This window comes from Lissotriton vulgaris, chromosome 8 (assembly GCF_964263255.1).
Source record: "Lissotriton vulgaris chromosome 8, aLisVul1.2, whole genome shotgun sequence".
Classification (NCBI taxonomy): domain Eukaryota; kingdom Metazoa; phylum Chordata; class Amphibia; order Caudata; family Salamandridae; genus Lissotriton; species Lissotriton vulgaris.
In genome coordinates, this window is record NC_141696.1 from 1397502045 (window position 1) to 1397529138 (window position 27094).

The following is a 27094-nucleotide window of genomic DNA, read 5'->3' on the forward strand; positions in this document are numbered from 1 at the left end:
TCATTTGCTATTTATTACACTTACAGCAATGTAACCTAGCATATACCTCTATCAGGGTTCATCTAGCAGCCATAGCGGCGTACCTACAAAACAGGCAACACCTGTCACTGTTTAAAGTACCAGCAATTAAAGCTTTCATGGAAGGACTCAAAAGAGTCATTCCACCAAGAAGACCACCTTCCCCAGTCTGGAATCTCAACATAGTGCTTACCAGACTAATGGGGCCACCCTTTGAACCTATGCATAGGTGTGAAATACAATTCCTCACATGGAAGGTAGCCTTCCTCATAGCTATCACGTCACTTAGAAGAGTAAGTGAACTGCAGGCTTTTACGATTCAAGAACCATTTATGCAGCTACACCAAAATAAAGTGGTTCTTAGAACAAACCCAAAATTCTTACCAAAGGTTATTTCAGCATTCCACATCAATCAGTCAGTGGAATTACCGGTTTTCTTTCCAAACCACAAACAGTAGCGGAAAGAGCCCTACATACACTGGATGTTAGGAGGGCCATATTGTACTATATAGAAAGAACACAAACTTTCAGAAAGACAAAACAGCTATTTGTTGCGTTTTCTCCCACACATAAAGGCAATCCCATCTCCAAAGCGGGCATTGCCAGATGGATTGTAAAATGCATTCAAATATGCTACTTAAAGGCAAAGAGAACATTAACTGTTCCTCCTAGAGCTCACTCTACACGTAAACTAGGAGCATCTATGGCATTTCTGGGAAACATTCCACTAGATGACATATGCAAAGCAGCTACCTGGGTTACACCGCACACCTTCACAAAACACTATTGTGTAGATGTGCACACAACACAACAAGCTAGAGTGGGACAAGCAGTATTAAAAACATTGTTTCAGACAGTTGCAACAGACACGGGCGACCACCGCTAGGGAGAGAACTGCTGTATAGTCTATTCATAATGTACCATCTGCAGCCCATATGCCTCGAACGGAATATGCTACTTACCAGTATGCATCTGTTCTTGGCATAGAGGGCTGCAGAGTGGTACATGCCCTCCCAGCCTCCCCGGAAACCTTTGTCTGTTCCAACATTATCTTATTTAGATACACTTACATGGGCACTCTTATCTGTATTCTACTATACTACTCCATCTAACCCTACTATGGCAAAACAATCTAAGGATGGAGCCGATGCCCATGCGCACTACCAACTAAGGGAGGAGTCACCAAGATACAAAAGACTCTCCAAGAGAAAAACAAAGTGCAATCATCCGAGCCCAACACCCGATGGCGATCTATTCATAATGTACCACTCTGCAGCCCTCTATGCCAAGAACAGATGCATACTGGTAAGTAGCATATTCCATATATTTTTGTAAACTTTATTTTTCATTTTAAGCAAGAACACCGAATTGGCATTGTTACAGTGTATGTATACAGATCGATGACCTCATTATCGGCACTTAGGACTGTAGGCTGCATCAAGGGCGGTACGGACTCATGGGGAGAAAACACAATAACAGACCAATAAAACATTGTGGGGCAGTACCCTAGCCCGGTACATCTGCAGGTGGTAAATGGTAAATATCCCTAGTGGCCACCCCCTCCCTCACCATCAGACCCTGATCCAGCTGGTGCACTCAACCCACTGCCCTCACCGTCAGACTCGTCATGGGTGGAAAGCTCCCCTTCTGTTAGCCCTGACGCACACATGGCTCGCCAGGTGAGTAAGTCGTCCTGCAGTTTCTCTTCGAACGAGTTGCATGTGAGTTTCCTCAGCCAGGGACCACTCCCAGACATCCATAAGCCAAATGGGCACTTGCGGTGCCCTCTGCCCCATCCAAGTAATCGCCACTCTGCGTCTGTCGAGCACCAACATTAATTGTAAGAGTTTATATGAGAGCTTCCTTTTCTTGGGTCTGGGGACTAACTCAAGCAGACAATGCAGGGGGTCCATCGTTATCCGAAGGCCTGTTGCTGTGACTATGCGTTCCACCACCCTCACCCAGAAACGCCTGACCGAAGGACAGTCCCAGGCTTAGTGTAGGAAGCCCGCTCTCTCAGTGCTACATCGAGGGCATCCGTCTCCTCTATCTCCAGAGATACGCCTCAGGGAAACTGGGGTTGGGTAGGTGCGGTGTAAGAAATTAAAATGTATCCGTTTAAACCGTGCATTGCACGAGACCTTGCGCGTAAGGGAGCTTATGCGCTTCCACTGCCCCTGTGCCAGCGCAGTACCGAGATCTGCCTCCCAGGCCGCCTGGGAAGGTGGCGCCTGGGGAGTGGAATCCTGTTTCATGACCTTATACAGGAGAGACCAGTTTGCGTCCCTTGCCGCAGGAAAGAAGGATGTCCAATGTGAGTCAGTGGTGATGCGTCCGGGTACTGGGGCCAAGTAGCCTTTACTACATCCTGGAGTCCCCGATAGTGCAAGTATTGTCCCCTCCCCAGGCTGAAGGCCTCCTCCGCCTACTCATATGTTAGGAAGGATTTGTTTGGGTAAAGGTCAGCCAGGACCTCGCACCCACCCTCTCGCCGGGAGTGGAAAGACATCTATTTCTCCATGTCAATGAAGGGGGGGGCAGTATCCAGACTGGAAGCTCCCTATTAAAGGGTGCCCTCCGTAAGACCCTCAACAAATCGCTGGCAAGTGCCGGCCGCGTGACTCACAACATAAGGAAGAGTCACATCCGCCCCCTCCCCTGCATTATGGCGACCTGTAGCAGCTGGACGTCCGCCCTACCCGCAAGGAGGCGCGTCTCCCAGTTGTCCGCTTCCGTAAACCAACGAGCCGCATGCTGCAACTGTGCCGCATAGTAATAGAAGTCGAAGCGTGTAGCTTCCAGATCCCCCTCCTCCTAACTGCGGACAACAGTGTGGAGTGCTACCCTACTGCGCCGACCCTCCCAGAGCAGAGACGTGAGCAGTATATTGAGAGTGCGGAAAACTTGTGGGGGGAGAGGACACAGCGAGTTCTGAAGGACATATAACCTCAGAGGAAGCATCACCATCTTGGCGACGGCCAGCCGTCCCACCAGAGAAAGTGGCAAAGAGTTCCAAAAGGACACTGACTGCTGTAAGGACGTGAGTATGCGATCCACATTCAGTGCCAGCAGTTGTGAATCTGTCGGGCTACCTGTATTCAGAGATAGTGGAACCCCTCTCGTTCCCAACGCCGCCGAGGTCTGGTAACTCTCCCAAGGGCACCGAGTCAAGGCCCGCGAGCGGAAAAATCAAAGACTTACTGCGTTTAAGTCTCAACCCCTAAAATATTTTTTTCAACTTTTGTGCTCTAAGGTGCAGTATTTGCACCACAATTAGAAAACGAATGGATAGCAAAAATATTGATAGCTTGGTTAACAAACCATATACCATTAAAAGCACGGTCATGTTATTAGACAGATTAGCCTACCCTCCAACCCACCTTTACTAAAACTAATGATTGCATATCAAAGGTCTCTGGGATGAGTGACAGACCCTGTACCTTAGCATACATAGACGTTCTACATCTCTGCAGACATGCTAATCTTGCCTCAGGACTTTCGCTCAGTGTTTGTTTTTTAGAACTCTTGTCATCAGTTAGTTATAGGACCAGATGTGAGCTCCCAAACAGTAGCTGCATTCTCATGTTATGTCTAGGTGCTAGTGTAGGACTAGAGCGAATAACAAGGGGCATTGTTGTTCGACCTTGTCTATGGTGTTCAGACTAAATCCGAGGAAAGAACAGAACGCAAACACATGCATATTCTGTGAGAAAATACAATGTGGTACGAAAGCAATCATGTTTATATAATAGCGGGGGCAAAAGAAATGCGGTCTACAACTTGTGACTCAAGTTCCTCGCCCAGGAAATTTTACCAGCCTATGTATGACTCCACCTGGTGTGTGCGTGCTAATTCACTTTTTTTTCATTTTAGCATTGTGGGTTCAGAACTCTTCTTTCACTTTCACTAAATTTTTCAAAGATTATAGTGATGCTTGTTAAGAAGACTGACTCAAATGTCACTGCCCAGGTTCAAACCATTACCTTGACACAATTTGTATTTCCGCACCAATGCAAGGTCCTAAACCTGCAGGTGCACATTTGTGACTTTAAGAATGTGAAACCTAAATTATTTTCATGTTGCCCATAATAGTTCACACTGTTTCTCCTTTTATATGTATTTTTTTATCCGTATATTAGTTCGCATGTTACAATTTGTTAAATGATGCCTTGAAGAAATGGTATTTAAACTTGCAAAATAGATTAGCAAAACTTTTTTTTTTCAAGCTGCAGATTTCTTTTTGTCCAATTTAGTTTAATAGGACCTAATCCCGAGTCTCACTTGTATGCTTCTGCATGCATTTGCTTGCGAAGCAAAGAAGAAGCAGTCTGAGAGAAACATAGCCTCAAAGTGTTGCATTTTAAAAATATTTGTTCACAGTTTATATTTGAATCACTGTCTGTAATGAGACATGAATTTACAGCTCTCTGCATTTCCTTAAGGCGAGTGCTCCCATAGTTAAAGCAGGTTTTTGAGTCCTATATCTAGTTTTAAACAATTTCAAGTTATGATTTTCATCCATATATATAATTTTCTTACCCACAACTATTCTCTGGTACTTAAAATGGTGAGCCTAAGAATTTGTGGAGTTCAATGTCCCTACATCTGCTCAGCCAAAAGTTGCCAAAAGTTACTATTTCCTGCAATCCTCCAGCAATTTCCGGTGGTTCTGAAACCTCTTAAACCTTTCCACAAGGCGTTCCTGGAACTGATGTCTGCCTGTGAAATCAATTTTTGGGCCCATCAGATCACAGGCAAATTGCTTGGTGCCATAGACTTGCTCCTTCTAATGGATACATTCGCCTGTGGATTCTTCACCTTTTGAATTACCCCTGCGAGAGTCCCACAAATCACAGTTATGCTTTAGATGGCGTGGGAAAAAAAGGGAAGTGACATCGGCACGCCGACAAGGTCTTCTTAGGGCTCCAGTGATGTGATAGGGAGTAGCGAGCTGAGCTATGCTATTGTCGTCCTCGTCGATGTGGGGAGCTATGAAAAAGTTTCAGTGGAATGCTGGTGCAGGAGTAATTCAAAAGGTGAGCAATCCACAGGCAGATGCTGTATCCACCAGAAAAAGCGTCACCAAAGGTAAGTTACTTGTTGTTTTGTTCTGAAAGTCGTATCGACCCATTCATTGGAGAGCTTAATCGGTCAGCCATCAGCAAAGTACATTCTAATGCATCCCAAGGGCTGCGCGGAAATGCATGTATTTTTTGTAGTCTGGCAGTACACACTGCAAATATCGCATGCCGCCTCATACCGTATGTGCACTTCTGTGGGTAAATGGAAAGCTTTCAAAATCATAAGGTCAGTTTTTCAAGGTGGTTGAAGACTGCCTGGATGATTCTAAATGGTTCCCGAAATGTGATCTAGGCTTGGCCTGCACTGTGACCTGCTCCATCTTACAGCATTTAACTAGCACAGTTTTGACTGGATGTAATTCGTTGGCTTTCGAGACTTCCAAGATGCTTTGAAAATTGTGATGTTTGATGGCAAGAAAACAGATTTCTTCTTGGAGTGCTTCTAAACGGCTGCTCATTGAGACTGGCTTAATCAGTTAACTTTTTCAAGTCCAGTCAACGTAAGGTTTATTTGACAGTAAATATCATAAAAGCTGGGTACAAAAAAAGTAAAATTTCACAGTTTAAACAATGGCTATTTGAACCAAGTATATAGATAAAATCGATACAGCAAAATGTATATTAAAATAAAGAAGAGATTTAGAAAAAAGTTAAACATGTACACAGTATTATTATTGTAAGTTAGGACAAATAAATAATTAACAGTTTAGAAAGACCGAACAGGACTGAAACGTGGTGCATTACCGTTAATGGACGAAACCTTCCTTCAGTGATTTGTGTAAGCAGTTTAGATCCTAATATCCACATCCATCTTAAAAATGTTGCCATTGATACTGCATACGGTACAGATGGATCAGTACATAATATTCTCATAGCTACACGACGAGTAGGTGCCCATGTTCCTGCAAATCGATGCCAGCAAAGCTTTACGAGGTGCAACATACGCATGGCATACAAACAACACATGTGCATTTGTTTCTTCCGAGTCGATGCAGTTTGGACATTTGTCATTGACCGAGGCAAATCATTTATCAGTAAAAGACTTCAGGGGTAAGCATCCTACTCTAAACTGGCAATACAGTTTGCGGTCTAGCGGCTTGGAGATTACTTCCCAATAATTCTTAACAGCCGGGCTTGATTTTATTTGCAAGAACTTTCCTGTCAGCGTTGTGGCATCACTTTCTCTGTTAGCTTCTTGTACAGTCAGTTCCCAAAGCCAGATCTTTTGAAGGGAAATTGGTGCTGTCGGGCTACCCACAATGATGGCATTCCCATTAAGGTTAGGGAGCTTCTGATGCCACGCTGCCAGCTCATTTTGTGGAAGCGTTCAGCCTCCATTATATCTTTAAGACCTTCAGCGAAAATGGCCAGTTCTGGCGTGCACCAGATTTTGCGCCAATAAAGGATATGGTATAATCTTGCTAGGTTTTTCAGCCTAGATCATAACGCAAGGGAAGTATGGGAGTACTTTGGGGTAGGCTTGTAATCCCTTGGAAGAACCTGTTCTCTGAAAGCTAGTGGAAACAATTTCTCAAAACCCTATAACTTGGCACCGAACAGGACTGAGCTTCTCCACTGGGAACGGAGGCGAACGATTAGAGAGGAGGTCAAGGGCAGACCAAGGGCTTGGAGTACCCTCCACAGTTTGGGGTGTGAAACTAAGTCGAAGGCAGACTTAAGATCAACAAAGGGTCATCGTCCTCCAAGGGTCACCCGCTGCCAGTAAATTAATAGAAATCGGAAGACCTGATCAATAGTGCATTATATACTGGCTCCATTTGGCCTTGTCCTGCAAAAAGATGTCAGCGGGCACATTATCAATATCTGGGGCTCTCCCACTAGTAATTGTGCTCACTGCAATGCTTACATCAGCTAAATTAAAAACCGTATCAGATGAATAGGAGTGAGCCCAGGAAGGGTCATAGCCCTTGTTATTGTTGTCTTCGTATTGCTCTGAGAAAATCTTTACCCATGTTTCAGGATCCTTGTGGTTTTGGGGAGATTGCACTACTCCACCCGCGCCCCATTTTACCAGGCTCCGAAAGCATTTCATATTTCTCTCACTACTTGCTTCTTTTAGATCCTGCCATCTTTTCTCGTCCCAGGCCTTTTTTGCTGACAAGATCTCCTCCTTGTAAAGCTTCCTTGTGTGTTCGACTCCTGACTGGTCTCCTATCCTTATTGCTTATGTCAAAAGCCACCGAATTTTCCACCAGATCATGGTGCGTGAGAGTAAGTGCTATCACATCATGGGCATTCGTAGGGACCCCAAAACTGGGTTGCCTTTTGGCCCCAGTAATATCTTCCCTGATGATGGACCGACATCCTCTCACTCTCCATATCCAATGGATGCATTTGTTAATTAGAGAGCACTCGTCCTCTAATTGTAGCTTGGGTTGGTTCTTTGGGACATAAACTAAATAAACTGTCTTTCTTGTGCCTGGGCTCTTAATTACACTATGTGGCGCTTGTGTGCAATTTGTCAGGTGACATGCAGGCCCTGTCGGAGGTCTTTCCACCTTACTTAAATTACTATGTTTCGCTCCGCCAGCTTTACGTTGGCCGTACCTCTCTATGATGACTAGAATGACTAATAGTGGGAGGATCAGCTGTAGGGCTCCGGCTTTGTGTTCACTGCTTAGCTTTCCTGGGTTGTCTGGTGTAATCCCCTTGCGGCTGCCTCGTACTACCTGTGCCCCTTTGACTGTTTTTCTGGGTAGCTGCTTGTGATCGCAATTGGTTCTTGATACTCTGGATGTCCGTGTGTGCCTTACTCAGGGAGACTTTGATGCTACCTACAACTGCTTTGGGTGCTCTGATTTCCTGTACTATGTCAGTCATTTGTGATACTAACTATCTTTGTGTGTATGCTTCGTGGTCATAGATAGGTGAGTGACTTGGTGAACTCACCTTGCAGTTGGCAACAGCACTAGTTGGATTCATAGCTGGCCTATCGGATACAATAACATCCACATTTGCACATGCCAATCTGTGGCCTTTTTAATTGCTGAGGTGTCAGGCGAGTCCTCCGAATCAGCGGTGAAAAGCTATTACTGCAGGAGAAGGAATACCAATCCACCATGGTCGCTGAAAACATCCCCATCCCTAAAAAAAAGTCAAGCCTATTGTGATGCAGAGTGGATTTGTCAAGTACTTTATTCTAATCTACAGCTTTTTTTTAACATAGCTTACATACGACCCGGGGGTGTGAGACTTGAAGGGGATTGCGCATAAGGGGGTTTTTAGTAAGGAAGCTGTGCTGGGAGGGTCGAGAAGGACCTCACATTCTGCTAGTAGGTTGTCCATGCGATCAAGTACACCCCCGCTGCTGGGCTTAATGACTTTTGCTTCTTTTTTGAGGAAATTTCCTGTGATTCACCCTCTGTAGTTTTGCGCGTACTCATCCCTACTTCCGACAAATACACACAATAAAAACAAGCTAGGAAACACAAGTGGCAAAAGGCTTATAATGCGAGATACAAATATTTGCCGCCAGGGGCACCGTCCCTTGCTTTGCTAAGAATGTCCGTTCAAAAGGAGATTTGCTGTGACTGTCTGGGTTGGCTCAGCCCCCTCTGAGTGCAGATGGGCCCACCCTTGGCCCGGGCACACCCGCGTGCGTCCAGCGCTGCAGGAGCTCTACAAAGTTTTTTGTGCGCCTCCGGGCGCAAAGAACTCTTGTTGGCGCCTTCCTGGCGCATGGGCAACTGGGAGGTGTAGTCGCACCTGGATCTGGTCTCAACATGGCGGTAGGACGGCAATGAGTGCTTCCGCTCTGTGGGAGCTCTACAAAGATTATATATGCCTCCGGGTGCAAATAACTCTTGTTGGCACCTTCCTGGCACATGGGCTGCTGGGAGGTGTAGTCGCCCCCTGAGTAGGTTTCGGCCGAAAAGCTATTTCACTAATTTTCTCTCTTGGGGCTTTTTTAGTAGTCCTATTTCCCAGCAACCTCTCCCAGTGGTGGATAAAGCTCCTCCACTGGTGCCTCAGTATGCTGTTTATGTACATCAGAGTGAGCCTTTTTGCTTGTATGGAGCTCTTCTGCTCAGTGCTTGCAGAGCTTGATTGATAATTGAGCGCCTCTCACCTCACAGTGGGTTTTCTCTTGTATTCTCAGTCGTGGACTACTTTTCAAAACCTCCTATAGGCCTGGACTCTCCTCTGGGGATATGAGGGTGCAAGGCTTTTGGGCTTCATCAGAACAACACATGCACATCTGTGTGTTGGACTAGGAGGAGTCATTTGCCTAGCAATGAAGCAGTTTCTTCCATCTTGAGTAGTGATTGTAAAGTTCTTTTGGACAACTCTACCACCATACTTTACCTCTACATAAAAATCACCTTCAATTTCTGGACCCTGTGCTGGGAGGCCTAGTGCTTGTGGAAGTGGGCTCTGCTATTGTATATTTTTCCAGTGACAGGTTATCTGTTTTATACTTTGAACGTGAAGACAGAAAAACAATGCCACTTGTCTCTCAATGATCACGAATGAGCTCTACCCCAGTGTGATGAACGTGATCTTTTCGTTGCTTGTTCTTCTCCTGATTGCCCCAACTCAACTTGAAATGCCTTCTTTTCTGAGCCCCGCTTGTCCACCACATAGTCTTTCAATTGAGTTAGTCAGTGTTTACTTTTGCATTCCCTCTGATTCTGCTAGTCGTGAGGGTTCTACAGAAAGTATGACATGATGGTGTGTAGCTGATTCTCCCCACCTTGATTAGATGGTGAGAACTTGAAGCTCTTCATCTGCTGGAATGCATTATTCTTCATCCTCTCCTAATTCCAGACAAAATAAATTTGCTTTTGTAGCAAGAGCACCTCTCCACCCCAAATTCTTGGGTGCTGCTTATGTATGTATGGAGGCTGAGCAGTGCCAGTTAGAGTATTTCTTACCCTCCCACCGAAGGTAGGGTATGCGGTCTCTGCTACACAAACACTTGCCACTAATTTCTTTGTGATGGTTGCTGGGTCAAATTTGTTTTTTTGTGCTAGGCTACATGCATAAACTCTTGAGGCTAATCTGCGTTACGTTATACCACGCTCTCATGAAGGAATACTTTGCTCTGCTGTCTGCCTTTTATGCCTGCCTGAATAATCTTCCATGTTCCGATTACCTGGCGTCTACTTTGTAAAATGGGTTGCTGTGTATGTTCCGCGGTGGGATTTAACTAAGTACTGATGTTTTTTTTCACAGTTTAATATTTTGAACCAATGAGCAATGGTTTTATTCCTTTCTTGACACTCAGTGCTGTCTTTCTAGTGGTGATCACTTCCACCTACAGTTTTGGCGCTGTGCTGGACCTTTTCATCCATCTCCCACTTACTGTCTTAGATACAAACAATCTGGTTATAAACACTCGCCCCTCCTTTCCTCCTAACACTTTTTCCCCCTTGATTTGGGTTTGTCTGTGTAGTAGGTTGGCTCTCTCCACTTAGTGTATTTCATATTTCTATGTTGTGGTAGTGTCGGTGAGCAGTTAAGTTTATTCTAGTGTTGTGCTAAGCAATTGTTGTCTCTCACAGAGGCAATAAACTAGACACACACTCGAGAATAAATCTGAGACGAGTGATGTAAAAAAAGAAAAAAAAGAAGTAACCCGAATCTTTATATATTTTGGAAAAGCAATTTAGAATACACTTTGTACAATGTAAAATACTTTAATGCATACTTTGTCAACTGTAGGAATTGGAATAAAAAGAATGCAGTCCGAAGTATGCAGTACTTTCAGTATCTACTCCTCGGCGGTTGATACTGTTAAATATTTACCATCTCAGTCGGTGGGGTACATGCGCACAAGGACCGGGTGTTACTAGCGTTTCTTGTCGTGCTGCAAGGATCCCTCAAGTGGGTGGAGGCCTGGGACTGCAACGGTTCTCAGTGATGGAGAGTCTTGTTGAGTCAAGTGCTGGTCCTCACCCACCATGGTTTCTTTTGAAGTTCGGTGGCAATGGGGAGTCGAGTAGACGCAAGTGCTGGTCCTTGATGATTGGTGAAGGCTTGAGTGACTCCAGTGGTTCTTGGAGGCCTTGCAGTTCTCAGGAAGGACAGCAGGCCCAGTTGTTGAGGCTTTTGCAATTGGCAGGTTTCTCGCCAGTTTAGTCTGCGGGTTCAGTTCCTGGTCAGTCAGCAGTCTTCTTCCTTCCTCTTCTTTTTGGTCTGTCGGGGAGCCTCCTAAATCCTGAATTTAGGGGCATTTTAGTGGAGGCCAGTTAGTAACAAATTGGTTGCCTACCTATAGGGTGCCTACACCCTCTTTATGCTCATCCCATGTGTGGGGCTGGGGCATACCTTAATTCCTAATGGACTACTGTCCCCATTCTTAAGATGGCGGATAGTTAAAAGTAGGTTCGACCTCGGCTGTCCCACCTAAGTGGTGGGGCAGGAGGGAGGGGGACTTAACTTTCCCGCCAGTCCTCCTGCCGAAAGTAGAGCAGGACCAGGGGGTCACCATCTGCTTCGAACAGGGTGCATGGTTTAAAGGCAGCATTTCCTTTGAAGCTCCTGCTTCTCTACCCTGGGTTCTAGAAGCATGTCTGGTGATGGCAGTCTGACCAGAACCAGTTGTCAGCCTGTTTCAGGGAATCCTCTAGAAGAATCCCCGGTTGTGAAATTAATTATGGATCCAAACCTAAGGTTGGCTAGGATTAATTACTAGATGTTTGGTACCAAACATCCTTACCTTCAGTGAAGCTGCCATGTAGCTGTGAGACTCGTGTGGATGGGTATCCAGCCCATTTACTCCTTATGCCTTCCCTGCGCACTTAATATAGCCCAGAATGGACTTCACATTATAGGGGCACCCCTGCTCATGCGTGGTTGTCCACACCTGATCTATAGGGCACCCTGCCTTAGGGCAAAATAAGGCCTTCCAAAGGGGTGACTTACCTATACTTCAAGCAGTGTATCAGTGACATGGTACACAGGGCTTGTGTGCTATGTTGATTCTTTAGTTTTGTCCTGCACTTGGACCTGCAGTCTGCGCTGGCAATTCTACCTTGTCTGGGTAACCTTTCCCTAGAGAGTCTTCATTGTCTAAGTGGAAGAACCTGGAAACAGCATCTGTGTTGGCATGGGCAGTGCCAGGTGTGTGTACCCCTTCAAAAGTCCATTCCCTGAAGGAAGATGGACAACCTTAGCAGTTTGTGATTTTCGCCTTTCTATTGCATCACCCATTGGAGAAGTCTGGTCTGTTTGAAACAAGAAGTGGACCTGAACAAGTACAGTCTCAGCCTTTGCAGGGGTAGAGCGATTAGTCATTCTCATTCAGTTCCTGCTTGGTTTTGACTTTTATGAAATCACCCACTTGGGTGGAATGGTGCTCTAATAGCCTCGGAGTAGCAAATGCATTATTTATTGAAGAAATTGTCACTGTTGCCAATATCACGTGGTACTAATATTAAGGGGTTGCACCAAGGAATTAGCCCACTGAGGTAGAATTGTGTGGTTATACTGAACCCTGATTTGGGTGAAAAAAAGTTACAAAAGAATATAAAAAGTCCACTGGGGCAGAATTTGTGGCAGAAATGGTGCCGGCAAGGCCAGCAGCAATTGCTTCTTTGGAACACCCATTGAGAGTAAACCTAAGAGTTTTGTAACAATATATCTGATTCAAATATTATGCTTTACCCATTATTGAATATATATTATCGTCTCTATTGCGAAATGTCTTATGGGTCTCCTAATGATAAGAAACTAAATGTAATAACATAAACATGTCATCGATTCCCGATTGAAATATCACTAAAATAGGCAAGAAACGTAGGTGGTCGGATATGGTGATAATTGTGCTGAATAAAACTTAATCTAAGGAGGAAGACTTGAGGCGTGCGGTGTTTCTATTGATGAAGAATATCTATATAGATATATAGATATTAGATATATAGATATTAGATATATAGATATTAGATATATAGATATTAGATATATAGATATTAGATATATAGATATATAGATATATAGATATATAGATATATAGATATATAGATATATAGATATATAGATATATAGATATATAGATATTAGATATATAGATATTAGATATATAGATATTAGATATATAGATGTATAGATGTATAGATATCTCTATCCATATAGATAAAGCAAGACTTCAAATCGGAATATACTTTGTAAAGTGCAAAGTACTTCAATAAATACACTGTAGACTTTAGGAATTGGAATAAAAATAATGCAGTTCAAAGTATGCAAAACTTTTAGTATCTACGCCTCGTTGTGGTTGGTGCAGAAAGCAATGGAGAAGTATGGGCTTCATTAAAGTTCAGTAGACCCCCAACTTCCTTACCATTGAGGTCAACAGCAACAGGTCACTTGGGTTCTATGGAAGCACCACCAACCTAGAAGTCGCGGTTGCTGGAATGAGGACTCAGTCGGGGAGTTTCTGATGACCACGCTACCTGAAAGGCTGGAGGTCTTCTTCACTGGCTTGATGAAGATGTTTGGAGGTCCAAGACTCTGCCACAACTGGAGTTAGTCTTGGCCTGTAGCAGGAGCACAGCAGTAGAGGAGACTGGTCTTCAGCGTATCACCTGCAGCAGTCAGGCCACAGGTGAGTTTGTAGTGCAGACCGTCATGAAAGAGAGGATAGGTGGTCATGCAAGCGTTGTGGTCGTAGTTTGTCTGGAGCCACCAGCAGGTGGGTACAGGCTTACAGAGCTGGGCTTTTGCATGCTTCGTGCGTCCTGCTGCGAGGAGCCCTCAAATTGGTGGAGGCCTTGGGCGCTAAATCATTTCCCGATTAGTCTCTGGTCTGCATTGCCTAGGCTTGTATGTCCATCTGAGAAATGTAGCATCTACTCCAGTACAATCCATAAACCACCTGGCATTGGTGTTGCACATACTAAAAGCAAAGGTATGTCCTAAAGATGTGACACTATTAGCTATCCGTCATGTGTGTCACAACCTTCTAAGGACGAATTTTATCGTTCTCCAATGCAGATTTAATCTCACCTGGGTTCAGTGGCATCTATCATCTTGGTTCTATGGGTTTGCCTTCACAGAAAACGTTTGCAGCAGTGTGCAGAGTATCAGTGGTTGTTAAATGCTGTCAGATGGGAGGACAAACCTATCCTCGCTCCTCATAAGGCCAATCTGTTTGATGGTGAAGGAAACTACAGAATCTTTCCATCATAATGTCTCAGTCCAGATGATTGTGGAGGAGCCTCCCCAACTGGTTGAGATGCCCATATGGAGCATCTCCAGATTCAAGAAACAGTCTTGCAAGGATATTATCTATCATTACAATTTCCAGCCCCGAGAGCTGTAAAACCACTTGTTAAGGCGTTCCATCCTGCTGTCAAGACATACTCTTCTTGTTCTGAATGACAATATAACATCCATGCACTACTTGGAAATCAAAGGAAGACATGATCCAGAGAACTGCCATAGGAAGTTCTGTCAATCTGAAAGTGGCTTACAGCTACGAACTTGAGAATTAGCACGGTTCAACTTTCTGTTGCTCAAATGCACTTGCATGGCCTTGCAAGAAAACCATTTGTGGATTCTAAATGACTATTCTGCACAAAATATTCTGTAACTGGGGTTTTCTTCAGGTAGATCTCTCGCATAAGCAGACCACAAACAATACCCGGCTGCATCTCCGATACAAATGCCCTTTAGATCTTTTTGTTTCAATTTATTTTGCTGTGAGCTCTCCTACCTAAAATGTTTCCTAGTTTAAATCTTTTTTTTTTTCACACATAATAAAGCTTAGAATTATATGCGACTTACAGCTCTCTGTGTACCCACCAATCCCGATATGGAGCGTTGCTGCGCTACTCAAGTGGGTTTTTCCATTCAAAATAAACTAAGAACAGACCAAAACTCCCTCCCTCACCCTAGTACTTAAGTGAAATCTAGTGTATGTCTGCTGTGGTGCGGTAGGACATATCTATTTATCCTCCGATTGTAATGAGATCTACTGGTGTACGAGCATGCCTGCTGATCTGCATCCACGCCGACAACTAGGACTGCGCTCCAGATTCCCTTTATTGAGGCATACTGGGGTCTGGTACAAGTCGGTAGCTGTCTTGGTGGCCGCCTCTATACTAGGTGTTTTCTGGGCTGTATGCCTGGCTCTATAGTAAATCTCCCCCCCTTCCTTAGCAGACAACTCCCTCCCTTTGCCCACCACTGTTGACTAGGTGTGGGTTATCTAGAGGTAGGCTGATGGAGTAATACGTAGAGTTCAGAGAGCAGTCATCTGTTTGTGGTTTTTGTAACCAGCCATGTCTCGTATCTGGTTAGCTGTCTGCTAACTGTGGCGAGATTAGAGGGATGCAACAGCCAGTGCCGCACCTGAAGGTAGCGTAATCATTCACTCTCTGGCAGTTTATAATTTTCACGCAGTTGTGGGAAGGAAAAAATTCTGCCTACATCAAACATTTGGCCTGCTGGCCGGCATGGCATCTGATGCCATGCCTTAAATGCTCCCGTTCTCAAGGCCCGGGTGAAATCCCAGTTCTCAAACAAAGGTCATAGGGGAAGCGAATGAAGTAAGTACTATGCTGTCTCACACTGCCATTACGGTCTTCGTGATGGGGAATTTTTTAAGGCTTTGTGGTTCATCCTGTCTCTTAAGAAACTACTTTCCATAAGGAAAGCTTTGCGATCGCCCTATCCTGGAATAGCCATTGTTTTTCGGCTTCCTTACTCCATTGCAGCAGATCTCATCTGCGTCGCTTGGCAGTATCGCTGTAGGTTTGGAATCTCTAGGCCCCCTTCGTCTGGGCTTAGATATCTCCATTCCAGCCTCATATGTGGCCGGGCCCTCAATCACACCAACCGATGTAGTTCTCTCTGCATTGTAAGTAGAATCCCTCTCAGGGGGTGGGGGACTCACACGTGAGCTGTTAGTCGCTCGTGTGTGGCGGACAGTGCGAGTGCCTGGGATTTACCAATGTTTATTTGAATCCCTGAGGCCAAACCGAAATTGGTAAATTACCTGAGGAAGGCTGGTACGGATGTGTCCTATTTGTCTTATGAGGACAGGATATCCGCCGCATATAGGCTAACCTCGTGTCTCTCTACCCCAAAGTGGATGCCACTGATCTTTGGATCCCTAATCCGCTGAGCTAGAGGCTCCACATCTTGCTCCTGAGCTTATGGGAAAGGGGTGTGACATAGTGCCGTTCACCCTGACTGTACCCATAGGCGTGCTGTAGCAGCTTGCCACCCAGACCCGATAGCGGTCTCCTATATCAAAATGGGAGAGGGTCTGTTCCAGTTACTGCCAATGCACACGGTCGAGCTTCTTTTTGTCATCCACCGTTAGGAGGCGGGACTCCATGTCTGTATGATGTGCCTTGTTGATGAGATTCCACTCTGGCCATGGCGGCTACCACTGCACTGGGTTGGGGAATCCCCTTACATGACATCTGTCAGGCAGCTATGTGGGCCTCGCTGCAAACGTTTGCTAGGCACTACTGCCTGCACTGCCAAGTCCGGAGAGATGGCTTTTTCGGCCGTTCTGTTCTCCAGGACTTTCTGGTGTGATCTTGGTTTGCAGACCCACCACCGGGGTTGGTATTGCTGGGGTATCTATTCTAAGGTAAGAAATATAACACTAACGTGTTTCTTTCAGATGCACATGTTTCTTACCTTTAGCAACGATATATCTGTAAGATACAGTAGTAAGTATTAGATTCCTTACCGCCCCACCCATCCTCCCCGTTCTGCGAACCGATATCTAGGGTTAAGGACATCCCTTTCAGGACCCTACTTTCATGGCACCAGTGTCGGTTTCTATCATGGCTCTGCGTTACTTGCGCGGAAAGGTATGTACAGAACGGACGTCAGCGCTCGAGGGCGGCGTCTAAGTACTCGGACGACGTCATCCCGGCGATCTCGACGCCTAGTGACGCGCAAAGGTACTGCTGACGAAAACTTTCCGGATCCAGTCTGACACCTGGGGATATTCTAAGGTAAGGAATCTAACACTAACTAATGTTTCTTACAGATATATCGTTACCGAAGGTAAGTAACTTGTGCTACAATCTGGAAGAATGTTTTTTAGAAACTTGCTGGGAAGCAATCTGGACCTGGGGATTTAAAGTACTTAAGACGGGAGATCGCTGCAATGACCTACTCGATCCTGATGGTCGCATCCAGAGAGTTTGCTTGGTCCGTGGTGAGTCGGTGGAGGGGGGTGGGTGTTCGCCCCCTCTAAGTATGAGGCTATTTTTTGTGCATCTAGGTCGTGTTTTGCATATAGATCTGCATAGAAACCCCAGAATTCTTTTCTTATATTTTCATCATTTACCAGCTGTCCAAAGTTGGCGCCAACTCTGGGAACCCTTGTGCGGCTATGTACGCTTTCATGTTCCCCGACCTGAGACGTTAATTGGCTCCTCTTTTCTTTGCGAGTTTTACCGGTGGCAGATATTGCTATGAAATCCCCTCTCACCACTGTTTTTAATGCCTCCCATAGTGTGGATCTAGCAATGTCAGAAGTGTTGTGTAGGTGTATATAACGGTTGCGAGCTGTTACTGCGGGATGAAGGAGCAAGGTCTCTATTACTCTCCAGGCCCGAAGTGTTTCCTCTTGAGGTAAAAATTTAACATAAGGGTCACTGCATCGTGTTCGTAAAGCACTGCCGGCACCATCTTCACGTCTCCCAGGATGTTACATATCTCCCTAGTCCCCAATAGACCATCGAGGTGTGCATAGGTTTTGCTGGCATGACAGAAGTATGTATACTGAGTAGAATGGGGATTGGCCTCCCTCCAAAGATCCATTAACCCCAACTTGTGTAGCCATTTACTCCTTCCTTGCGACATGCCTCCTATTGGCCTGACCGGCTGCAAGACCGATCCTTGTCACTGTCTGATACAAGGTTGAGTTCTCCCCCTATTAATGTCATACGTGTCTGTGTGGCCATAACTTCGTAGCCTGCATGAATTGTTCCGGTCATGTGTTGGGAGCATAAATAGAATCCACCATCACAGTGTCCACAAATGTGTGGGCTAGAAGCCTATCCTTCACCTCTGCTACTTTAGAGGCCAACTTCCCCCTGAATCATCTAGCAACCAGGATTGCCTCCCCTGGTTTTTTATCGGAGGTAGAAGAAAAGAGTTGGTGTGGCAATACTCGAGATTGGAGACCATGCCAATCCTTGCTCGGGTGGGTCTTTTGAAGGAGGCATATATTCGCCTCTGAGTTTTTCAGGTATGAAAGCATAGCTCACCTCTTAAGAGGGTTAATTGAGACCCTATGCATTGAGCGATAAGACCTAAATTACATGCGATGTCATGTCAGATGTGAGAGTACTGTTTTCTAGGGTCCTCTTTATCAGATACCCCACCTCGCTCTCCTTAACCTCTTCTCCCAACCTCCCCGTGGTGTACATTCCCTCCTTTCCACAGCTCGCTAACATGTGCACTGGTCCCCAAGAAAATTAGCAACAAACTAAATGTATAACTTAATATAATCCATTTGAGTCCAGGACGCGTAGGTTGAGTCCACAAATCCTCAGTTGTTGGGTGCATGTTGTGGCCCTCGCATTCCCTCCCATCTCACAGAGAGTCTCCACCCGCTGCTTGTCAGACCCTGCTATAAACTCTTACATCGGCCCAGAGATCTCACACGTCTGCTCATCTTCTACTCAATAGACCGCGATTCCAGGGTGCCTGGTGCTCCATCGCAATTGCAGCAGGATCAAGTTTCACCTAGCTCTCTGTTTGGCGGCGACTCCTCTGCCACTGAATTCTCCCTTGCAGGGCCCCCGCATGCACAATGCAATTCCCAGGTTCCGCAGGTGCGAAGTTGCTGGTCAATATACTATCCATTTCTGCAAGATAATCATAGCCAAGTCTTGTATAAAGAGGGATTGTGGCCTTGAAATGTTGGGTGTTATCGCTCCCACGCCTTCCATAGAATCAGCCCCTTCAGTTGAAAAGTCGGAAGATATGCCAGAATATCTGGTGGTGGGGCTGTCTGACGTCAGTGGGTGCCAACTCTGTGCTCAGTCTATTTTTATCTTCGTTCCTTGTGTGGCCTCCAAAAAATAGCTGAAGAGATCTCTCAGGTAGGGATTGATGTCGGAGTCCTTCACCTGGGATGGCACGCCCTTGATTCAAATTTTTTCTCCTTTTTGTCCGTGAGCTACTGGCGTGCGCCGTGGTGCACCCTGGCTTCTCATCTTGTGTCTGGGGGTCATCTTTTCAGGCCCACTCACCTCTGGGCTCTCTCTATTAACCACTCGCTTAGCTCCTACAAGCTTTGTGAATGGCGCAGTGAGTTTTGTCTCACTTATTCCTCTTAGACCTCTCTGTGGGACTCTTCAGGCTTCTTGTTGGAATAGAAATTGCTGTCGCAAGGCCATTTCTCATCGGGACTCCCTCCTGTGGCAGGTACGTGGGACCACTGATCACGTGGGTCAAACCAGACATGGTGCCTCCAACCTCTCAATTCCTTTGTTCTGGTGCCCGCTCCTACCTCCCTATGGGCCTCGGCTCCAGACCTCGTTCCTTGCCTTGCCCCTCTATCGGGTGGGCCACTGCGGAGCCCCTCTGCTCTCGGGTTCCTCCGACGCCCATCTTTTCTGCTGTTGTCTGCTTGCATCAGGGTACCGTGCCCGGCCAGTTGCACAGTCTTCTCCCAACGTCAGCCATGCGTCTGTGCCCGACTCCATCAGCCACCTATCACCTGGGTTGATACACCCGCTCCAGAGCAGGCTGCTCTGGTTGGCACTCACTCTGGGCCCCTGCAGACTTTGTATAGTGTGCCGGGTGCGGTTTTACAGGGCTTCCCTCTCTGTCACTATACAGTCCGTGCAGACCTTCCCTGCAAATGGGAGAGACTGCCTCGGGGCCTCTTCCTCACTGCGTCAACTGGGTTCCTTCAGTTTTGTGGATTAGGTTCAGCGTGGTGCCCTGGGTCTCCCTAGTTCACCACTCCTCGGGTGCTCCCCAGCCTCTATTTGGACGCAGGCTCTGGTTCTCTTCCTCTGTGTCCCGAGCCACTGTGCTGCCTCGCCGCTCTTGGGCCCCACCTCCATACTCGCTCACCTCTGTCTCAATCGTCCTTGCAGGTGCCTGCCATGTCTACCCTTTTCGGGCCACCATCGCTTACCAGGGGCTACCTCGTCCCAGGGTGACGTTTGTAAGCCCGATCAGCCGCAGGTCTTCCTCGGCCAGGCAAGGACGTTATGATGTGTTCCAGGCTGTTCCCGCCATTGCTCGTGACTGGTCCATGTCTCTCCTTGTCAACTGCCTGCCTCCCGGGATGGCGGACCCACTCCGAAGTCTGGTCTATTTAGTGCTCTCACCCTTCACTGGCTCTGTCTCATGGGTGCTCTGAGGATGGGCTACGGTCGCTGCAGACCACTGGGAGTGGGGAGACGATGAAAGCATGTCTTCCCACTCTCCATCTTGGCCACGCCACCCCCAAAATGTTTTAAAGTTGGGGCACCGCTCTAAAACTTTATGAAAAGATTTTGGGGGAGTGGGAAAAGGTAAGGTTGAGTGCTAGGGCTTTTGACCTAATTTCATTGATACCTTTTTAGTAGCACAATAGCAAATACTTAAATAAAAAAAGAAATAAACAAAGAAAGCACTATTCCCATTAATTGGGGTCGAGCCTCTCATCCTGCATAAAATAAATAATGTTTATTTTGAAGACGCATGTTCACCCAAGGGTATCTCGATGCTGAATAACAGGTGTTTGTTAGCCAACTCAGTGGTGCTTATTTTATCGTACCTCAGAAGGATGAAAGGCTGAGCAGGTCTGCTGGGATTTGAACTTGTGACCATGAGGGTGAACACAGATTCCTACAGTGTTATGTAAGTCTCCATTTATAACGCACACGGCTACTCGGAAATGTCTCGGCGTGAAAGCCAAATGGTAGAGAAGGAAAAAGAAATGGCCTAACAAAAGATTACTTAAATAACCAGGTTTTTAGCTGTTTTTTAAACACCCTGAGGCTCTCAATATTTCGTAATTCAAAGGGTATTGCATTCCAAGGCATTGCCGCTTTAACGGAAACAGAGCTACCGCCTAACCTAGTCTGGCGGAACCTAGGAACCACAGCAAGGCAGTGGCTTGTGGAACAAAGACGTCGAGACGGCTCATAGAACGAGAACGTCTCCTAAGGTATTGAGGCCCTACCTTGTGGAGGGCGCCATGGACTAATGTAAGAGCCTTGAACCGTACCCTCTGCTCAACCTGGAGCCAATGCATGTCTCGAAGGTTCTGACTAGCACTAGATCGACCTGGCATACCCAGCAAGGCAGTAGCCGATATGTTCTGGACAATCTAACTTTTTTTGCTGATATGCCGGGAGCCCAATCTACAGGGCGTTGGCATAATCTAACCTTGTCAGGATGATCGCGCGGGTCACCATTTCCTTAGCCCTTTTAGGTAAAAGAGGCAGAAACTTCTTTAGTCGTTTCAGTGTGCCAAAGCACACACCCACCAGTTTGTTAATCTGAGGCAGAAATCTCAAATCCTCACCGAACCAGACCCCCAGATTTTTTGCTGGACTCCCGGAAGAGCTAGGCATAGGATAGCCCACAGGCCAAATGTCCTTTCTGAAATGTGGGGGAAAAGAACCATAGAGTAGCACTTCAGATTTCTCCATTGCACTTAAGTTGGGCCTTTGCTAGCCACTTAAAGACCTCAGCAAGACCATTCTTAGCAATGGTCTGAGAGGAGACAGTTTTGTTCCATGTAAAGAGGGGCTGGGTATAGTCAGCGTAAGCTATGTTCTTAGCACCCAGCTCCTCTGCCAAGTGGACCAGGGGCGTCATGTAAACATTGAACAAAAGAAGTTTCAGTGTAGAGCCCTGGGGGACGCCCCTATTCTGACTTCTAGGAGTAGAAGAAAAAGGAGGCAACCATACTTGCTGTGATCTATTGGCTAGGGAGGATTCAATCCACTTCCATACCTGCCCAGAGATGCCGATGCGAGACAACCGTGCCAGAAGTTGTTGGTGAGGCACGTTGTCGAATGCAGCAGAGAGATATAAAAGCACTAATGGTGCTTTGCCGCCAGCATCAAGACACTCTAATAGCCTCCGTCATCTCAACCAAGGCAATCGCCGTACTGTGAGACGCCCTGAAGCTGACAGGGTGGGGGGCGCCCGAGATATCAACAAACTCAGAGCTGTTTATGGACCGCTTTCTCACACACCTTTGCCACAGCCGGGAGAAGTGAGATAGGACGGTAGCTAGCCGGGATTGTGGGATTAAGTGAGGGTTTTTTCAGCAGGGGAGAAGTTTTGCCTGTTTCCACTCAGGTGGGATCATAGGGGTCTGAAGGAACATATTAGCAATTTTGTTAACTTCCGGGTTAACTATATCTGCAACTGCCACCAATAGCCTTGCTCGACAGGGGTCAGTAAGAGAGCCTGATTTGAGCCACAGCCAGTGGGATCCGCCTGGTAGAAAAGTTCCACTCGCTACCCACTAGGTTTCTCCATCGCGGCCTGAGGGGCCCTCCGTCAGCCACCCGCCGGTAGGCCCACTGGTTAATCCCTCGGTGATGTACCGGGCATAGACGGCCAGGTAATCCACGGCACTGCGTGCCGGGCCAAGCAGCAAGCCTCCGCCGTGCTATACGGGCCCCGGAGATCTCCACGACTCACCCCAAGCCTCCATTCAGTTCCACCAGCCCGCAATCAGGGTACAGCAGCGCAATCGCCAGGCCCCGGGCAGCCCCATGCGGTCAATAATGGTCATCGTCGTGGGTGGCGTACCGCCCCGCGCACCCAATGCCCTGGATCTCTGCTTTGTTGCGAGGGGGCACCCCAGGGGGGAGGGGGGCACGCCGCGGCTCGATACAACCGCCGAGTCGTAGGCCACTGCCGTGGCTAATTGGGCGCCAACCAATGCACCTCGGGTCAAGGACTGCTTACTCGTGCCTTAAGGATCTGGTCAGCCGCGGTCCGACCTGACCGCCGGGTCCACCACGTGCTCCCCTGCGCTCCGCACACCTGCCGCTGCGCGCCCCCAGTGCACACTCACCACCGGGGTCGCGTCTCCGGGCTCAGGCCTCTCCCAGGGTATCCGCCGCCTCCAGCAGCCAGTCGGTCAGCGCGGTCCCTCAGGCGCAGCGCCGGGCCCGACAACACTCCGCCTGCAGCCCCTCGCTGATGTCTGTGTCTCGGGAGGGGGCCGGGCCGCCCCGCTGTCCCTTCTCGCCGTCTGCCGGCAGCTCGCCCACTCCTCGGGCGTCGTCAAAATTGAGGTCCCGGCTTCAACCGCCGGTATAGGCCGCTCCACCTCCGAACTATGGCTCCGACGTGGCCCAGACGAACACCACGCCGGTCGGACACCTTCCGCCGCCCCTCACTGCCGCGGGATGGGCACAGGCTTGGGGGGAAGACAGGATAATTGGCGGAGAAGTGAAGCGGCTGGACGGAGCTCTACTAAGCCGCGTCCGCCATTACAGCCGCCTTAGCCACGCCCCCACAGACAGATATTTCTAGTGTTCAGATTGACCATCTGACATTTCATAATGTATGAGTGTTTTTTCCACCAATTAGTGTTATCTGCATTTTTTCATTGAAGGAGTTACACATTATTTCAGTTGCTGTGAAGGTATAAAAACAACAAAATAGTAGAATAGGTTTTGCTTTTAGCCATGTCTTTGACCCCATCACCATAGGGGTTCAGTAACACAGTTGCAGTGCTTTTGGTATGCACTTCAACAGTTTCATACAGATGCTGACGTCCTGTGAAAATCCAAAACAAAAAGTATGTCATAGGTTACAAGTATTTACTGAAGCATTTGCGTTTTCCACGAAACGCCACTATGGACCCAAAGGGTGGCACACACACCCAGTATGAAGATCTCTGATCTAGATGACCTGGGCAGGGAACATTGTGCTTTTACCCTGAATCCACACTCTGTCAAACTGGTCTACTTCAGGGCCAGCATATCCTTATAGCACCATAGAGGCCATGGTAGTTATGGTCACAGATCTGCCTTATCTGTATGGATGTCTGCAAAGGAGGTTGCTGTGCTGATCAGATCTCATTCTAAAGTACAGAATCCAGGTAGTTCGTTTAAACCTTCCATTCTTTAACTTGGCAGTCTGGCTTTTGAACGCATTTCATATGGTCATTAGAATATTCTTTAAGAGTGTACAGAAATTGTGCACACCTTCACAGGAGAGTTTGCTTTCAAATAGAGGAGATTTTGAAATTGGTGTGTGCAGAAGAACTTGGTCTAACTGGTCAAGTTGTTGTGTAAATCCCTGCATCAAAGTATGCAGAAAGGGCAAAAGAAGAGATACTCACATCCGCCCAGGGGTGTCGCTTAAAGCTTCTCTGCTCCCTCACTTCTGGGTGGGTGTCTGTGCTGAACGCTGCCAGGTAGCCCATGGGTGCTCTGGTATTGCAGTTCTCTGGATCAAGTTTAGTTGGGATAGTCTAAAGCTGAGGAATCTCTGGTTCGTGTCCACCAAAAGTAGCGTTACAGGAGGTGAGGAACTTGTTCTTCTTGCTGATATCACGTATGCATAAACGGTTATTATATTTCAAGCTTTATGTTGCGTGCACCAAAGACTGTTTCATTATAACTAAGTGGTCCTGCTTACACACCTGGATTTTCTCTCTAAAGTAGTCTTTAATTTCTTTGTTAATCAATCGAGAGCATGATGAGATAATGAAGACCTGGAATTCCTTAAAGCTGCAATGTCAGTATTCCATCGTTTTATGGCTGCACTGTCCTAATTGTCCCTTTATGCCTTTAAAAAGGTTTGCAAAATGGTAATTTTCTTCACTCCTAGTTTTTTGGGTAACTTTACTTTTAAATTGGCTTCTGGTTTTTAAAGAAAATAAATGGAATTGGCTTAAGTAGCCTTTTTATTGGACTGCTAAATTGTTTTAAATGAAAAGATTTGGCTTTTCAAATAAAAAGTGAACACATGCGTTGATCTTTTTAAAATTGCTTTGGATGCAGCATATGGGCGGCACACCGCAGTTCTTATAATATCAATGAAGATTTCCCTGAAGCAAGATTAGATTACAAGTGAGTAACTGTTCCATCTTTCTTTTCCTTCTTCCAAGGGGGAAGAGCATTTGTACTGTCTTGACCCAAGGTGAGTTGTCTCCTATGTTGATCTTATGTATTTTAAAGGCATGGGTGACCAGCTTTTTGTTAATGCCCCTGCAGTTGAGAGAGCCCAAGTAGTGCTTAAGCGTACCATTTCACCTTGAGTCACTCTTTCGAATATGACCTGCTGCTCCTTGTCCAAGACCGAACTTCCAGTTGGCATTTATGTACTCTTTGAAGTCTATGGAAGCTTCTGCTACCCTGACAAATGGTGTCACAGTGAGTGATATTTGCATTACTCCATTCCGCATCTGAAGAAGAGCTTGGGAGTGCTTTGGGACATATTCATAAGCTGAGGAATCTACAAAAAGAAGTATCAATCGGATGGAATAGTTGCTTAACTTCAGTAATCTTTCTGGTGGGTGCTACATAGTCAGATATTCTCACTGCTTACCCTTTGCAGATATTACTATTCATAGTAAAGTTTAAAGGTATTAATCTTGTTTCTTCAGTTAGCTTATGATCTGCTGTCATTAAGCTCTTTTGGTAGTGATCTGTGTGCATCTGGTGGCTGTCCAAACAGTAAGGAACTAACAACATGCAAGGTTGTTCCATATATTGGTCAGTGTGGACACTTCTTTGCAGTTGCAACCACGACTGGAGCCCCATGGTGCATCTGGCAGTGTTTACATTTATTGCTAGTGGGAAAAGCTTCTAGAACACTTAAATATTAATAAAGGTGGGAAGACTTACTATTTACTGGAAATATAATTACTGAATGTAAGTAACTTGTATTTGCTTCAGCTGTGCTTATACTCATTCAGTGAATTCATAGTTTAATGAATGAGAAGAGATTTCGATTTTATTTTTGTACACCAACTCAATGGTCTTTCTGCTAAATTATAATATTTGTTTTTTCCTGGTAATTGTTTTTTCCCTTCACAAATTCATTTTGCTTTTTTTATTGCAGCCTTTGGTTTGCTACTGGACGTGCCTCTCCACCCCACAGGATGATATGAAAGTTGAAGGAAGACGATGCATACAGGTAATAGCTCTCATTTTTTCCTTTTTTGGTAACTATTAATGGTAACCTATATTTGAGAAGCTTGGCAATGTTGATATATTAGTAAATATTTTGTATCAAAATGTATAGTTGGTGCTAAATTTGTATCCATGTCCCCATTCCCCAGAAATGTGTGATTTTAGTAATGTTATCCCTTTTGCTTTTGACTGAAGATGGATATCTTTGTTGGATATATTCAAGATTTTAAAATATTGAGTCCTTAAGCTTCGAATCCTGAATACTTTGAGATATAAAAGTATATTCTAGCAATCTATCGAGGTTAGCTATGAGATTCACCATGGCAAACAATAAATGGACAAGAAAGTGTATAAGATACTTGCAATTCACCATCAGATATGGGAGTCCCAACTCCTCGGACATCCACCTCAACTAATAACCTGATTTTCACAAAGGAAAAACGTTAATATATTAAGCGCAGTGGCAACATGCGATCATAGAGCGTGAACGTGCAGCCTGTGATCAGGTTTGTGTGATCAGATTTTATTTTCCTTGTAAGCACACTAGTGCTGTTCTGGAGCTTCTTGTCTCTATGCGATTCGGGCACCATCTTAGTAAAGGGTCAGCAGTTTTTTTTTTTAAATGATTTTCAAAAACCTTTATTAAAGGCAGTCAATATTGAACACAGCATGGCGCCTACAACCCTGGCCGGGCCGGCAGTGTGGAGACTGGCAAGGACACCAGAATAACAAGCATGGGGCTACACAGCGAGTCACGTACAAACACTTCAGGCTGGCTGCATAAGGTTAATCATTGCACGTAGACTAAATAGGCTGTGGGGGGGTCTGCTAGCTATGTGAGGCGTGAAGTTATATAGCATAACCAGTAAAATGTTCAGGGGCCCCAGGGAGGTGCAACACAATGAGTGGGATCGGGAGCGTTGCCACGCCCCCACTGGT

At 46.2% G+C, this 27094-nt stretch overlaps 1 protein-coding gene across 2 annotated transcripts in view; it reads left to right on the top strand.

Moving 5' to 3' along the window:
* Window positions 1–27094, top strand: part of DYRK1A (dual specificity tyrosine phosphorylation regulated kinase 1A) — a 700909-nt gene that overhangs the window by 117752 nt on the left and 556063 nt on the right. For both annotated transcript variants that reach the window (XM_086935409.1, XM_086935410.1), the window contains exon 3: window positions 26085–26159. In XM_086935409.1, coding sequence (XP_086791535.1) covers window positions 26150–26159 — 10 coding nt within the window. In that variant the 5' untranslated portion in view covers window positions 26085–26149. The remainder of the gene's footprint in view (window positions 1–26084; window positions 26160–27094) is intronic.